The following is a 17,395-nucleotide window of genomic DNA, read 5'->3' as shown; positions in this document are numbered from 1 at the left end:
ACTTCAACTGTCCATTAGATGTCCATCTGTCAGTCAGTTAGGACATAAGTGTAGCTCTTGCTTTGTGGACCATCAAAAGCGGGCCCCACGAATTGGATGGTTTGGTTTGATTACGTTTCTGCCAAGGGATTGCATGAGCTAAACCATCACACTGCTTTCTCACAACATACTTCGATGAGGACGCATAAGTGTATGATTTGTCTTTAAAGTTTGTCTAGGAGGGACCATTTTTAAGTTATCGAGACCGTTTATCTGTTGGATATATCGTGGACGGACTGTTTCAACGGTCTGGATCACAAGATCAAGAGCCTAAGTTGAAGAAACTCAAAACTCGAGTGAAGTGTGCATATCTCGAGTACCATAAAATCCCTCCTCGAGGAGGGGGTGAGAGCGGTGCTTTCGAACCCTGAAAAGAAGCAAACAGGGAAAGGTCTCTCTCTCTCTCTCTCTCTCTCTCTCTCATGGCCTTCTTGCAATACCCTCGAACACCATCCTTCATTCGCCCCTCTTTTTTATCCCCTAAATCTCCTTCTCTCCTGATAAATTCCATTATATTTACCAAAACTCCCCCAAAACCCCACACCAAATACATCTCCTTTCCCGCCCGCCCGCCTCCCAATGCTCTTCCCACCACGGATCAGGAAATCCTCGACTCCATCACTGGATCCAACGGTGGCAGTGCCATTGGCGAGGCGGAGGTGAAGAATCTCCCCAGCGTGCGGTCCTATGAGAGCGACCTGGCCCGGCTGACTGTCATCGGAGACGTCCGTTTCGAACAAGCCCTAACAGCGGCTGCCGCCGATGGCGGCGATGCCGCGGAGGAGCACATCGCATCCGGCATGTCCACGATGGTTGTGGAGACGGTTTTCCCCGGGAACTCCGACGAGCGCAGCACGGTCTCTACCAGACTGGTCAGCATTTTAATATTCTACCTTTTGGAAATAGATAGAATTTCATCTCATTGATGCCTTCTTTCGCTTCTGCTATGAATTACTCTAACGTGTTTCGTGTTCTAGCATGTGTAATTTAACTGAAATGCTAGGCTTGGGGACTGTAGAATGTTCTGTAAGGACATGTTTGGATGCAGTATCGAATTGAACTTCAATTTGTTTCTTTACTTCCGTGTTGGACTTTTGCAATCCAGTTCACTTATATGGCCAAACGCCCCTGATACAAAGGATTGCATCTTAAGTTAGGAAATTATACTGGGTAAGAGAAATGTTGCAGAGTCCTTCCCCCAGGGGACTTATGGATGAAACTTGCGAACATGGCACAAGGGATCCAGGCTGCTCATTGGGTGGCTAGTCCGTGTGAAGGCCAGGCACAAATTTATGATGGTCCACTCATCTAGTAGGCCAAATGTGCATTCAGTACTTACAGTCGGTAACTCTATTTTTCACTTCCTGTTTCTCATGTACATGTGTGGTCCACGTGATTATTGCTTGACTGGCCACATCGAAACGAGTATGGGCCTGCCTAATAAGTGGATTGGATGAGGATCCCATAGATGCGTGGTATATTGGCACACATGACTCCACATGACTAATAATGCAGGTGCAGTGCCACAACTGCACCTAACAGGGCTCATGGGGTACTGCTAAATGATAGGAATTGATGTCAAATCCTTTTTTGTGGAAGTTAGTGAATGCTTCCTGGTTCTGCCACTGTCTTTTTTTTTTTTAAACTTCTTTTTCTTTTTTTCCAATTGTCCTATCTTGGTTCTAGTAGGTTGGGGTTAGCATTTGGCAGGTCAAGAACATGTCATGACAATGATCGGGGAAATGATGTTGGATATCTTTCATGATTGGTTCCGGGCGGTGGAAGATTTCCCTGGTTTTATTTGATGGATGAGCCGTAAGAACAGTCTTTTATTTCCAGGGCTTTGGATTTTATGTCATGGTATTCGTAAAATACAATACATGTCTAGCCATACATTGATGCAGGACATGAACATTAAATATGATATGCGAGATTTCAGGCTTAAGATCACGTTAGTTCAGAAACAATTACATAAATTTCATATCCCACATGAAAGTCCAAACATTCAATTAAGGAGAATCTATGCGGGTCCAGGCCTATTCATGATAGAGCTGGATTAATAAAAATTATGAACCAAACAATACTCAAGGATAAAAAATAATCATCCATGTATGCATAGTAATCAGTCCCTAATCCAAGGGATTCAGAAATTCCAATTCGGGGAACCCTAGGGTAAGAAAATTGGTAAATAACTTAGGGAAAACGTAATCTAGGATTAGGATTCATGAAAAACGGCTATGAGAGGATAAAAGAGGATAAAAACCTGAGCCAAAAGATGATCCCGCGTGTAGACAACAACAATGGCCAGACGAACGTGCGTGTGATCCCGGCCGCACGTGTGTGGGGCCCACTATTCAGAAAAAGGCCACCTTGTCCCTAGTCGGCCAGGGATGGTATCTAAAACCCTCAAATCTCAGCTCGATCCAATGTACGGTTTGTGCGTGGTGCTCCGTCGAAGTTTCAGCTCGCTTGCAGGCCGAAATCTGGAAATCCACTGTAATGAAGAAATCTGATGCAACAAAAGGACGAATTCGAAATAAGGATGGTAGGGGAAGACGGAAAAAAAGATGATGGAGGATGGGGGCGAATTGGAATCGATGTGGCTTCGCACCACGGTAATTAGCCCTTCGAAAAGGGAGGGCTTCGCACCTACTTTTGAATTCTTCCACAATTCACAAAGAGAGCAGAAAAATAAAGCAAAATTTTTTTTATTAACTTCAATAAATCAAAAGAACTACAAGGGGTGCCTATTTATAGGGAAAATCCTATACCCCAAAACTCGCACCATGTGCGCAACATATTACTTGGCGATGAAGTAAACTAAAATAAAAATCAAATAGAGAAATCTAAAGTGTTCACAATGTTCTAAATAATAACAATAAGCAAAACCTAAAATATGAAATCAATCCGACGAGTGGGCCATGATCATGAGATTCCATGATGTGTTTTTCTTGATTATCGGGTCCAATCTTTTGAACCAAACTTCGTCTTCTAGGTAGGAGGCCCTCCCTGGACGTCGTCATCGAGACAGATCGATGGTGGGGCCCTCCTACTCCGTGCGTACGTGCGTAGGTGAGGCGGCGTGCGTGCACGTATGCACGAGATGTCCCCATCAATTCTCTTCGGCTGCGAAGATTTCACCACTGGCGAAATAAAACTCATGAATCACTCCAGGACGTCAAGATCAAGTCTCTGAAGCTCCTTCGCAGTGAGCCACGTGTTGTCTGAAGCTGAGCGTGACTTCCACTTGACCAGGTACTTCTGAAACTTGCCGTCCAACGTTAAAACTATCTGATGGTCCAGGATATTCTCTATTTCCTCTCTGAGTGTGTGAAGGTTAGGTATAGGAGGGAGTGGCTGAGAAGAAATGTCAGGAAGAATAGGTATGGGAGGTAGAGGCTGAGAAAATGGGTTGGGATGGTTAGGTATGAGAGGTAGAGGCTGGAAAAATGGGTCGGGACGGGTAGGTATAGGACGTAGAGGCTGGAAAAATGGGTCTAGAAAGGTAGGTATAGGATGTAGAAGCTGAGAAGATGGGTCAGGACAGGTAGGTATGGGAGGTAGAGGCTAGAAAAATGGGTCAGGAGAGATAGGTATGGGAGGTAGAGGTTGGAAAAATGGGTCGGGAGGGGTAGATATGAGATGTAATAACTGGGAAGATGGGTCGGGACAGATAGGTATGAGAGGTAGAGGTTGGGAAAATGGGTCGAGAGGGGGCCATGGATCAATGGAAAGGTCTGATGAATCAGTATGGTTAGGCGAAAAGCTAGACAATGCATCAATGACCCCTTGAAATGCAACTAGATCTTCCACATTGAATGTGGAACTAATTCCCATGGAGGGTGGAAAATTTGCCACATACACATTGAAACCGTTTCGTTTTATAATTTTGACAAGTCCAGCACTACGCGCGTGTAACTTACAAACGGCCCCCGGAGGATACCGCTCGGGTCTGATGCGGAGCATCACAGAGTCCCTTACATTAAATTCTTTGAAACATTTATGCTGGTCTGCAGAAAATTTGTAATTTTCATTACTAGTAGTGATCTTCTGCTTGATTTCTTGATGCCATGAATGAATGTGATGCACAAAAGACTCTGCAGGCTCTGACGGCCTATGGGACTGACATATGGACAAGATCAATAGATTTCTCAGGTTTATAACCAGTAATGACTTCATAAGGACTGAGACCTGTGGACCTATCGACAGAACTATTAAACACAAACTCGACTGTAGGTATCACGGTGTCCCATGTTTTGGTGTGCTCTATATCCCTCTTAGGGGGAGACTCATCCGGTAGATCATCAGGTAAGACATCACGAAACTCATATACTATCGGAATGGCCTTAGTGGGTAACTTTATAGTAGCCTCTGGGGCACTCTCTCTAGCCACAAGGCCGTACGTGTTGTGCCACTCAAAATAGTGGTCTTGATGCCCCTATTGGGGTGGGTGCACAGGTGCATGCCCATGACTGATTCTTTGGCCACCTCCATTCATTGGTCTATCTTCCTGGCCAATTGCCTGAGATTAGACATTTACCCTAATGCTGGGATTTGTCCTGGCAGAGGCCTTTAGTTGGGTAATGCGCCCATCAAATTGATCAAAGCGTTGGTCTATATATTGTTCATAGCACTTACACAAGTACTCAATTTGCTGAGATAACTTGTTCATTGACTCTAGCAGTTGCTCCATGTCTAGTGTAGGGTGCAAGCCAAAACCATGACCCGTACATGTGGGCATACACTGGCTAACTCAACCTAAGGACTTTCTATGACGACTATATGCGTCTAAAAACTAAATGACCCTATGAGACTTTATATGAAGGAGACTACACACCATTACGAAAATTCAGCTATATATATATCAGGGACTATGGTTTTCTAGCAGCTATATATGATAGGTTGGATGCATGAATGACTCAAATAAACTAAACCCTAAATATGTGATGGATTCCCCTACAAGAACCCTAGGCTCTGATACCAAATTTGATGCAGGACATGAAAATTAAATATGATTTGCGAGATTTCAGGCTTAAGATCACGTTAGTTCAGAAACAATTACACAAATTCCATATCCCACATAAAAGTCCAAACATTCAATTAAGGGGAATCTATGCGGGTCCAAGCCTACAAATGATAGGGCTGGATCAATAAAAATTATGAACCAAACAATACTCAAAGATAAGAAATAATCATCCATGCATGCATAGTAATCAATCCCTAATCTAAGGGATTCAGAAATTCCAATTCGGGAAACCCTAGGGTAAGAAAATTGACAAATAACTTAGGGAAAACGTAATCCAGGGCTAGGATTCATGAAAAACGGCTATGAGAGGATAAAAGAGGATAAAAACTTGAGCCAAAAGACAATCCCGCGTGTGGACAGCAACAATGGCCAGACGGACGTGCGCGTGATCCCGGCCGCACGTGTGTGGGGCCCACTATTCAAAAAAAGGCCACCTTGGCCCTGGTTGGCCAGGGATGGTCTCTAAAACCCCCAAATCTTAGCTCGATCCAATGTACGGTTTGTGCGTGGTGTTCCGCCGAAGTTTCAGCTCACCTACGGGCCGAAATCTAGAAACCTGCTGTAATGAAGAAATCTGATGCAACAAAAGGACGAATTCGAAGTACTGATGGTGGGGAAAGATGGAAAAAAAGATGATGGAGGATGGAGGTGAATCGGAATCGATGTGGCTTCGCGCCACGGTAGTTAGCCCTTCGAAAGGGGAGGGCTTCGCACTCACTTTTGAATTCTTACACAACTCACGAAGAGAGCAGAAAAATGAAGCAGGAATTTTTTTATTAACTTTAATGAATCAGAAGAACTACAAGGGGTGCCTATTTATAGGAAAAATCCTATACCCCAAAACTCGCACCATGTGCGCAACCTATTACTTGGCGATGAAGTAAACTAAAATAAAACCCAAACAGAGAAATCTAAAGCGTTCACAATGTTCTAAATAATAACAATAAGCAAAACCTAAAATATGAAATCAATCCGACGAGTGGGCCACGAACATGAGATCTCATGGTGGGCATTTCTTGATTATCGGGCCCAATCTTTTGAACCAAACTTCGTCTTCTGGGTAAGAGGCCCTCCCTGGACGTCGTCATCGAGACAGATCGATGGTGGGGCCCTCCTACTCTGTGTGTACGTGCGTAGGTGAGGCACCGTGCATGCACGTATGCGCGAGATGTCCCCATCATACATACAGTATCAAACTCATTTCAAATTTATGCTTCTCTACCCAAACCTTACTTTATAGCTAGTATGCTTTTGTTCAAGTTGTAGTCCCATTTATACAAGTTTGACAGGTGATAATTGGTGGTACTGTGGTTACAAAGGCCCTGTTTTGTAGACAGCTAAAAATGAGTGAATCTCATTGTAGTTAATGGTAGTTATATATTAGAGACCTTGATCTATAATACATGGTAAGTTCATGTTAGCAGTAATTGTGTATTGGAGATTGATAGCTTTAATATATGATGTCTGTTAACTAAAATGAAGTGAACTCATTTTTAGGCGTCTACCAAACAGGGCCTAAAATGGTAGTTCTGACTAGGCTAAGTCAATTTTGAATATCAATCATCTTACATTTACAGAATCCTTCCTTTAGAATATCAGATGCTACATTCATGTCCTCATAGTAGCCCATCTGTTGTTATGGCTATAGGTCATTATTGCACCTGCTCCTCTTTGGTAGTTGCACTCAAGCAATTACAGCTTTGTAACTGTTTGTCATACTACAGGAATCACACCATAATGATTTTACAATGATTAGCAAATTCGTCATGCTATAGAATAAAAATGACCATTCTGAAACTACAAAGTTCATGGGTTTTCAATAAATCTACTGTGAAAGACACTTTAAGGGCCTGTTTGGTATGTGGACTTAGATGGGATTAGGTGGGATGAAATTGCATTTGGTCCCATGCAGAATTTCCAATGGATTTTGAAATCCACTGCACGTGGGCCCCACATTGATGCATGTGTATTGTGCATGCCATCCATCCATATATGCCCTTTTACACGTGACATTCTAGTTATATACGTGTACAAGTAACCAACATCTGTTGTGAATTTCGTTTGTTGATTACAATTCCATGGTCCACCAAACATGATTTTTTCTTAATCCAGTGTTTTTCCCGTAGCAAGAATTCTATCCCAAACATGGGGATTGGATGGCCGAAATATAATGGTATTTCTAGACATGCAATCATTGTGCAATAATGGTGTTAATCCCATCTAATACAATTCCATACCATTTAATCCCATGGACCAAACAGGCCCTATGTTAGTTAGTTCATCTAATTAATTAAAACAAATTAACATATTTTATTTTTCTCCTGCAGAATTTTTTATGGACAATCTGGTTACATTATTTTTATTTTTTATTTTTTATTTCCAGAAAATGGTTTTATTTAGCTAAACTTCAGTCTTTCATTCAAAAGTTCATTCCCATTTGCAGAAACAAATGGCTGTGTCTATGAAATGATGAATGCTTTCTGACAAGCTAAAAGACTGTTGTGACAGTTTTTACCAGCCAAAAGGGTTAAGGAGAAAGCAAGGGAACTGAGAAGTACTCTCACTGCAGATATTCTATCAAGCACCACATCTAGAAATATACTTGCGATGACTTTCCGACAAGTAGTTTTGCAACATCTTTGGAGTTTTGAGCTTGCAGTATTCAGCCCAGGAACAGAGAGAAACATGGAGGATCTTGCTAATCCTAGAGAGGTTACATAACACTCTTTCTCTTTCATGTGCTTCTTTGCTTCAATATATGGCACGCCCTGTCATAATATCACACCAATATGTCTGTCCTGCAGGTACCACGTGGTACTGATAGGTTCAGTTCTCTTATGCCTTTCCTATCAGCAGGTCCCAGCATGTTTCACCCTGAGCTCGTCAGACGGAAGTGTTCTTTCTGCACTTGCAGAGGCTGTTTGCTTATGCTCTCTTGAAAGCACTGAGACAGATTTCCTTGAAAGCACACAAGGTATGGCTTCATATAAAATGTTTCCATGGTTTCGGAAGCGAAAAAGGACCACATCATCAGACTCTTCAGTTCACATATATAAAATCCCGCAAGATCAGATAGTTGAAAATGCAGAGAACCTGGTAGAAAATTTCAATTTTGTGAAGGGAATATATAGGCTTAGAGAAAAGAAACCGAAGGATCGGTGGTGGGCCTCACCAACATACTCAAGGCTGGAAAAAATTGGTGGTCCTGAATTTAGTACTTGGACAAATGAGTACATACCTTCTTATAGGTTGCAAATTGATGCTGATAAGTTTGAGAACGTAAAGTTTGAGGGCTGGCAGAAATCTCCGGATAATAGGTGGGAAGTTCTTTTGACCCACTTCCAAATGGTATATTTATTCTTTCCTTGCACCCCTGGACTTTGTTACTGATGTCATAACAGGAATCCCGTCTGACTCGATAATGTGCATCAGACATGTTCTAGGAGAAAATGGTTTTTAATGACATCATATGTTATAAATTTTACAAGATGTGCATGAAATGCTTTGTGATGGTATCACACGCACACAAATCTGTGCTATAAGTGTTTTGTGGATTATCTACTTAAGTGGTTGCACTAATTGTTATTTGGTGAATTGATGAAAAAGGTGCAAACATTTATGATACTCACATTATGCCCTATTAGTTTGGTTTGGAAGTAATGGTTGGTTTAATCAGTGGAATTTGCTGGCCGGCTTATTGATCTGGTTTGGAAGGAATTGTGTAGTGGTGGGGGTTAATGCCAGTTTCTGGTTCAACATTTTGTTTAAGCGGGAGGCATGGGCTTGCATTTAAGCATTGTGTAGTGATTTTCCTGTTGCATCTGTTATCCCGCTCTGCGGTTCTTTTTGTTTAATGAAATCTATATTTATTTGTTCAAAAAGTGCACTGGTAGTTTACCCAATGCCCTTTTTCTTTCTTGTTTTTCATTCCTTCAGAAGGCATACATAATATTTTGATAGTTCTAATCTTTACGATCTCCTGGACTTGCAAATCATATGAGGAAATACACATTTACAAAGATTGCCTCCATTTCATTGTTTTTTTTTTTTTTTCCCCTCAATAATAGCAGGGTTGATTATGGAGACCTTGCTGGTTCTGTCAAAACAATTGACACCAGCGTGAACCAAAAAAGATGACAATATCACTTTGAAAATGGGAAGAAAAGGTAAACTTGTGGATGCCACTATGTATAGAAACTATTTGAGTTGTAGATATTTTTCTCTAGATGGCAAATAGAACAGATCTTCCCAATGGCGTCTATCATGATTTAAAGATGGCAAGATGTTCCCTTAAAGTTGCCAGCATCATGCGTTGCACACCACAAATCCTCTCAACTACATATGTGGAGCATGTGCTGGCTGATTGATCTGCATGATTTCGCAGACATGCTCCACACAGTGGGGCTCGTGGTCTGAATAGTTTTGCATTAGTGCCACATGTGAGGAGTAGTCACCACCATTTTAAATGGAGTCTGGCCCATTACATACGATGATGTGCTATATGACAACAGTTTGCTTCTTTGCATGTTTGCATGTTTTATACATTCTTTTGAGTTCTAGAATTAAACTTGAGGTTGATGAATCAAATGATGCTGGCTCCATATCAAAATTTTTGTTACTTGCATTCCAGCAGTGTTTAAGCTCTGTCATCTTATAGGGCATTGGCTTGTTTAAATTGTAACTATTTGAAGAGGGCTTAGTTGCACGATTCTTCTGAGTTCTAACCAGGTGCTCTTCCCACTTTGAGTCACACTTCAAATTCCTGTTCCTGCTCCCACTTCCTAGATGCTGATACTTGATAACATTTTGAAGTAGACACTTCCCGACTCCCACACCCAAGTCTGTTGTTGCTTTGCTTCATGCACTGTGCAACTATTCAAGAGAATGTTGGCCTTTATTTAACCTATAAAAAAGAATTCTAGCATTGTCTTTTTAGTGGTCAAAGGTGGAAATTTGTTGTCTGCTATGCATCATGTTATGAATTTTGAACAAGTGTTGATGAGAGACTTCAGCTCAGTTTATAAACTTTTGCATGGTTCTTTTGCAGATAAAATGCTATTTCAAAAGATTGAAGTCTCATGAAAGCTTAATGTGTTGTTTGTTGGATTTAATGCTAACTCATGATTTTTGCAGGTTGGATTGGCTAAAATTCTGGATTTATATTATGAAGATCTGTACACCCTCCCTAACAAACAGCTCTCATCTGGGTTGGTTTCAGAAATTTCAAAATTATCAAAGAGTAAGGTATTGAAGTTCCCTTCTTCTTCTTCTTCTTCTTCTTAAGGTCTGAGCATTGAGTGATGAGTGGAACCTGTATAATGACATTGAAAAAATATGCATTGTTAACATCAGCATCTAATCTTTAGATGGCTGTTTCATTTTGTGGCAGAGGAGCTCTTCATCGTTGCGAATGCTATCTATTACATTTGCTGGTGGATGTTTTCTGGTAGCCATTGGTATTCTTGCTCAACTTTGTAAGCCTCACCTCTTCAAGGCTAGAAAATCTCCAGCAGACCATTATGTAATTTCTTCATCTGAAATTGATGGCTGTCAGTATCAGTCTGTGGAAGCTCCCGAGGTACATCCAAAATTCCATCATTTTCCTTTAGCCGGATGTTAAACTTTGTTAACGTGTGTAAATAAATGGTTATTGAATTGCAGGATTTACTAGGGTTTAACTTGAACGTCTATATAATTATTAGAAAAACAGAGTTGAATGCTTACATGATCTGATTCTATAAGCGTTTCAAATGGTGCTTTATCATTCTACTATGACAGTCAATTTCCAAAGCTGATTTATGCATAGGCGAAGTAATAAAGAAATTGTTGTCTTTTTCTGTGGGTTGGTTTGATGCTTTTATATCTTATACTTCGGCACAGTTTGACTGCCGCTGTCTGATGCAAAGGCTGAAACAAGTACTGGAAAATCAGATGTCTGGGTATAGAAAAGGATTTTATTTGCTTGATACATTTGATTCTTCTTCTAATATCATTCTGCCCCACTTACAGAGATAATTCATGTGAAGGACGTCTATATTTGACAAATCGTTTAGCAGAGATGTGCACCAGTATGCATTTGTAATAAACTTAATGAGGGAATACCCTGTGTTTGAGTTCATAGCAGCAAAATCAAGTTTACTTTTGATTTTGGCTGTCAGTCATCCAATTTAGTTCGTAATCGATGTGGCCCAATTAGGCCATGGTCAGGTTGGATGGTTGTTTGCCCACCTAATGAGGCACATGTGATATGCATGTAGTGAATGTGCTACTACACATGCTATGGTATCAGGGTGCAGCAATGCTGCAGTGGCATTCTACAGTGCACTATATTATCTTTAGGTTTTAAGGAAGAAAATCAATCACTGATATTTTTGATAGGTTCTGTTTTGTTTGGAGTATTTATAGTGAGAACCGACCACAGCCCTTGGATGTATATAAATGGGGGGGATAAAATTTTTTATTGTATGCATCCAAGGGCTGAAAATGCCTCGTACCACTCCTTGTGGTGAGGCACCCATAGATGGTCAGTTCTCTATATATAATACATACACACAACTAGCCCATGACTAAATTTCTGTGTAAACAGTGGATTAGTGTCAGTATCTCATGTATTTGTGGCATCGTTCTTGCTGAAAAGGTTGGCCCCACCATGAAGATCACGTGACGCAGAAATATGCTCAACTCACTCATCAGGTGGGTCGACAATAAGTTCAATGCTATACAAGCAAATCTACCCATTCATTGATCCACCCACTGTTAACATCACCTGGTGCAAGATGGCAAAGACGATGGATCTATATAGGTGGATCAAAGAGCAGACCAGTGAAGTGTACACCAACGCATTGATGGACAATCTTTCCATGAAGATCAAGACATATGGTTAAATATTCAGGGGTGAGATGGGAGGACAAAATGAGTTCGGTCCATGAAAAGGACATATAAAGGGCTGAGATTTTTCGTAGATTTGTTTTGGTTGGGGTTATGTATAGATACATGAAATGTAGGTGCCATATGTTGTGCAGTGCTTGAATAAAGAAACGTATGAATTTATGAAGAAAATATTTGAGGTAGAAAACCTTGTAGAATCAATTTCTTGAATGAGGTGTGTGTACAAAAATCCGTTCTTCTCCTTTTCTTCTTTCCTATCTGCCCTACATTAATCAGCCTTCCGCTTAACTTTCATCATCTAGCGCTCGAATTTCTCACTAGAGTTGGTGGTAGTTGAGCATTACATGATGATGGGTCCTTTTGAATCATTAATCGGCACTTGCAAATTAAACAATTAACACTCCCCGTGACGTGGTGATGACGGGTCCTTTTGTGTATATATATTATTTGAACAGTTGCATGTAAACACATTTGCATGAACTTTTATGTGTTTGCTTGTGCAGACACATGCCAGCACACACAGGTATGCCATGCATAATCTTCTTAATTTTCATTTACAGCTTCACTACATTAATCAAATACTGTATTTTGTTTTTCTTCAAAGTTTCAGCAACGACAAAGCTATTGTTTTTCGTATTCATTTTCCTTATCCTTTTCAATCGGCCTATTCTTTCTTCTAATATCGATATCTTATGGAAAGTTGGAAGCTCTGTGCATCTCGATTGTCAAGAAGATTCAGGATGACCTTGGTTGGCATGGGGATGTAATGACTGACAGAGATGTTGGCGCCTGGACTGGAGAACTTCCAAGTTATTTGACGAGGGATAGCAACGTGGATCTTGTTCATGGTGTTGTTTCTACCAGTGGAGATGCCGCCACAACTAGCTCTGCTAGTGATGTCCCGACTCATGCAGACTTGTCTGATAGTGTAGCATCCTCATATAATAGCGGTTCAGACCTGCAAATGGCAACTGCACAGGATATTGCCAGTTATCAGGTAATTTCAGTGGATTTCTTTGTTTTTGTCTTCTTCTTTTTTCATAAAGAACTTGTAAAAGAATATTTACAATGCTCCATTCAAAAAGAAAATGATTGAATGTACTTTCGTTTTGGGTACTATGCTCATGACCTGGTTGTATTCTTGAGGTCATTACTGTGGCAAAGTTTGGAGAAACTTTTTAGCGTGACATTTTCATAAAATTGGCTGTGCACTGCACTTTTATCAGCATGATTAGCTTATGTTATAGTGATATAGTATTGATATGTTGACAATTCAGTTGAAATATTATGAAATTATGGACATGTTATCTGGTATGTGAATCAGGTCATGACTTCCCAATACCCTACTATCCTAGAATTCAGATGCATGGTTATCTCAAAACAGCAGGTCCATCCGCCAGACATACGTATCTAGGTACACACACATGCATTGTTGGACGGAGCTAAGTCACTCATGCTAGGTCACTACCCATTATGTTGTTCCAGCTATCACACTATCCCAACAAGTGATGCTAAACATTCTAGAGGATATGTTCTGCCATGTTCAGGACTTCTTGAAAATCCTATTGACTAATTCACTAAGGTGGATCACGGATTTCCTAGAGATGGAGGCCTCTACAGTGTCTTCCTTACCTGAAGTGAAAATGATTTTTGTTGTCCAGTGGGGTGTAAAAATTCTCGCTAGGGTAATTTAGCAAAAAGATAGTTGATAGAAAGCCATCAAGTGGAATACAGATGGATGCCTTTTTCTGAACTCTGGCGTGACCTGCAAGCAGTAAGGGAAAATTTGGCTGCACTCATAGATTATTATTTTTTTCAACGAAGATCTTGAGATGATGGTTCACTGGTGTTTTGGTCACCTTGCAGAAGCTTATATATGTGGCAGGGGCAAAGTGGTCATAGTATTGGCTGAGTATTTGCACTGCATTAGGAAATAGGAGCGATGAGAGATTGGAATCTCCAACATGGTAGTGCCATTTTTCCTATAAAATCTTAAGGCTGGCTTTGAGATTTGGCATGGTCATCATGTCTATAGGAAGGACAGTTTTAGAGAATTGAATAAATGTTGTTGTTGTCTGAGCATATGCACTAGGTAAGTACTTGGAAACCTGATGTGTCTTAAAGTGTCTCAAAACCAAAGCTATATTGTGCCATCTCAACTGTCATGCTCTACACAAATTAGCCATCCTATGTTCCCATGCAAGCATTATGTCCAGCAATGATGAATACAGGTCCCCTGAACCCTATTCTCAATGTATGGATACCATTGGTCACTACTCGATAATGATAATTACATTTTTCCCTGGTTGAATCCAAAGAACTAGTATAAACATTAGTGGTTAAGTGATTCCGATCATTGCAATCATTGATTCTATTATGGAGAAGATTGGAGTGCCTGAATTGAAAAGGGGTGCATGCCTTGAACTTATTGCGTAGGATGGAGAAGGGAGAGTGGGATGTGGGGCTGCCTCAGTAATGCTCAGAAAGTGCTCTTAGTTCAAAGTGCCTGAAATACAACCTTTACAGGACCTTTCATGAGGATTGAACCCAAACCGTTTGGAGTTTGTGACAGATATGGAAGAATATATTTCTCAAAAAGAACAAGAGCTCATTACAAGCTAGCTAAGGCAGCAGCCTTTGATCTTTGCCCTACCCCTTCTGATAAAGAATTCAGGCTGGTAAAGCACTGGCAACGATAGAGAGGGAGGGTCCGTGTACCTGCTGTGGCCACCCAGGCCATGTCACATGCCACATTACTAGATGCCCATCTGGCCTATGAGATCACACAAAAGAATGCAAAAGAGCATCCTTCTGGATAAGGACCTTTTAAGGTAGCATGTCCATCAGTTGAGCTTGTTACACAGCTGTGACAGTTCACTTTAAATTCCAAGTTGCTAGCAGGTCTAAAGTTCAAATCTTGGAAATCGACAGGGAGCCCTTACCACTGGGGGTCCGAGCTGGGCACTCAAATTTGAAGGATCCATGGATCATAGGCTGATGAGGGGAGGGAGTGAGGGGATCCCTTATCATTGAGGGTTTGAGTTGGGTACTCCAATTTGAAGGATCCATGTATAATAGGCTGATGCAACAATTATATCATCGGTTGTCTCACATAATCACTGCCACTACAGAATATCATAGCTATGTGCTAGATGAGAGCTTCCCTGCACTAGAATTTCTCAGCACCTAGTTTGATTATTCCTAATGGTGGATATTGGTTGTGAAAAAGGCTGCTATGTGGATCAATGTCCTGATCAATGGAATTAATGCAATAGCTTCAAAGGGGTATACATATCTCCAAATGGAGGGTACAGGAGTGGAAATAGTTGTTAGCCAATTTTGCTTTGAAATCATACCAATTTTCTGAGAGGCAGAATTTTATTAGAAAGACATCGATGAGACGTCAATGCCAAGGTTATAAAATACAAGACCAAGACAAGCTAAAGGACAAATTGAGAGGGCCTGATCATACCAATGCACTGCCTTTTGTGGTTAGCCTCCCTTTGGTCATGGAAACCTAGAATTTCTTTCCATGGTTAGCCTCCATGAAGAGAATCTTTGACTAGTATGATTATCTCAGGAACTTTGGACATGCCATGCCCCTCTTGGCAAACTCGAGCCAGGTATACTCGGTCCATTCTCATAGCAAGAAGTGAAATAGGATTGGGGATGGCTGCGTAGTAGGTGTAGTCTTGTCATTCTGGAGAAGGCATATGAAAGAGATTGAAGACTTAGCATTGAATGTTTTTTTCAATCCTTTCATCATTACAGACAATGCTTTCCTTTTCGACTTGGATGTTTGTAACTTTGTATCCTGTAATGAACCCCTCATAAAAACAATAGACTTTCCCCAGAAAAGAAAGTGGAAGCTTGGAGGTTCACCTTACTCCCTTGGATACTTTTGATTACTAGGTAAGTTCTTACGTATTTTTATTTCTCAAGCATGCTATGAAGAAAACGAACATGCAAGTCATCGTGCGGACATTATGAATTAGAGGGTTCTTCCTCGTGGGATCTTTGATACTTCTAAGTTTCAAGTTCTCTGATCTTCCTTATATGTAATGCATTTTTAACCTCTCACTTGTTCCAAAGAACAAATGCATTCCCACATCCATGCTCATATGCATTTTGATATTTTGGACTTTTGTTTCACATCTAGCATTTTTTACAATGCACCGTTCTACCAAAAAGTTGCAGTAGATAGGGAGCCACTATCCACACCGAGTTCATAGTAGCATTAGTAGCATATTTCATCATCATTAAGCTGTATCCCAACTACTTGGGATCAACTACACGAATCCTGTTCCATGCCAACAGCCCTATTTGCTACTAATAGAGAATGCTGCTCGTCATAATAATAACTTTGTGGCTTTCACATTCTCATACACTGCACTGATAAAGAAACTTATTACAGTGTTGATTTACTTGCTCACTGCTTCACGCGGCCATTCAGGTGGTTTTGTCAAGAGATGGGGAGGTGATTGGGTTTCAGCCCACGAGCCGCATAGCTGTTAATCATTGGGCTAGCAATCCTCTGGCAAAGGCTCTTTACAAGGGGCGGAAGCTTTCCCCAGGTAAAAAGCCCAAAGCTCGTTTCCATTACTCAATTTTCAGAACATAACCAAAATATGATTCTCAGCTCACCCGATTTTTCTGAGCAGGTTTTCTAGAACCTGGCATCACGATCCATCAACCAAATGATGCCATTCAATTAGAGCTGTTGATGTCAATAAACCCCCAATTCCAGTTTGCATTGGTGAGGCCTGTTCTGTGACTGTGCACAGACTGTAAGCAGGAAAATGTTATTTGATATTCCAAAATATGACCTTTTGTTGTTCAAAGTTCCTTTCTTTTCTTTTTGTTTTCCTTCTTGGGCTGACAGATGGTTAAGAATTCCCAGCAAACGGCGAAGCAAGTCATTCTTCATGCTATTCTATTTTCAGTTCCCTACAGTAGTCTCCATATTGCATGAAGACACGGTATTCTAATGTGAAATTGGGAATGATATTGTTATACTTGTTATGTAGGGCGTGTTTTAATTCATTGAAAGGAAGGGAAAGGAAACACCATTTCCCATGAAACTTTCCTTTGTTTGTTAAGGGTTTTTTTTTTCCGAAGATGGGCATTGACATTATAAGATATGAGATTTGGACATTGCAGTTACAACATCACATGCACTGTAACCCCCACATTTGGCAATCCTTGTCATGGCACGAAGATGGATATTGCCATTACAAATTATGAAATTTGGTTAACGTTGTTACAATGCTACATGTGCTAACATGCCATTTGATCCTTGTAACCCCCACATTTGGCAATCTTGCACCAAGATGGACAATTGCATTACAAGTTATGTTATTTGAACAATGCCATTACAAAATCACATGTGCCAACATGCCATTTGGTCCTTGTACCCCATATTTGGCAGTCTTTATAATGGCA

General features: G+C 40.8%; 1 protein-coding gene across 4 annotated transcripts; it reads left to right on the top strand.

The window, feature by feature from the left end:
• The first annotated feature begins 395 nt into the window (after nt 1-395).
• LOC131241108 (uncharacterized) lies at nt 396-17,039 on the top strand. Of its 4 annotated transcripts, none has more exons than XM_058239777.1 (8): nt 396-911; nt 7,574-7,777; nt 7,922-8,413; nt 10,199-10,309; nt 10,455-10,643; nt 12,654-12,950; nt 16,407-16,527; nt 16,615-17,039. In XM_058239777.1, exons 1-8 carry the CDS (start codon nt 462-464, stop codon nt 16,725-16,727), a joined length of 1,977 nt encoding a protein of 658 aa, XP_058095760.1. In that variant the 5' UTR covers nt 396-461; the 3' UTR covers nt 16,728-17,039. The 4 variants fall into 4 exon arrangements, with proteins under 4 accessions (XP_058095760.1, XP_058095759.1, XP_058095761.1 ...); XM_058239776.1 differs by having other exon boundaries at nt 7,919-8,413; XM_058239778.1 differs by having other exon boundaries at nt 773-911; nt 7,509-7,777; nt 7,919-8,413.
• The last annotated feature ends 356 nt before the right edge of the window (nt 17,040-17,395 follow it).

Source organism: Magnolia sinica, chromosome 3, assembly GCF_029962835.1.
Source record: "Magnolia sinica isolate HGM2019 chromosome 3, MsV1, whole genome shotgun sequence".
NCBI lineage: Eukaryota > Viridiplantae > Streptophyta > Magnoliopsida > Magnoliales > Magnoliaceae > Magnolia > Magnolia sinica.
Note: the sequence above shows the minus strand (reverse complement) of the source record. Positions and strands in the feature narration are given on the sequence as shown.

Coding starts and splice junctions, on each gene's coding strand:
- LOC131241108 (XM_058239776.1), top strand. CDS start 462: ATGGCCTTCTTGCAATACCCTCGAACACCATCCTTCATTCGCCCCTCT. Junction 10,310..10,454: donor CAAAATTATCAAAGAGTAAG/GTATTGAAGTTC, acceptor ATTTTGTGGCAG/AGGAGCTCTTCATCGTTGCG. Junction 12,951..16,406: donor AGGATATTGCCAGTTATCAG/GTAATTTCAGTG, acceptor GCGGCCATTCAG/GTGGTTTTGTCAAGAGATGG.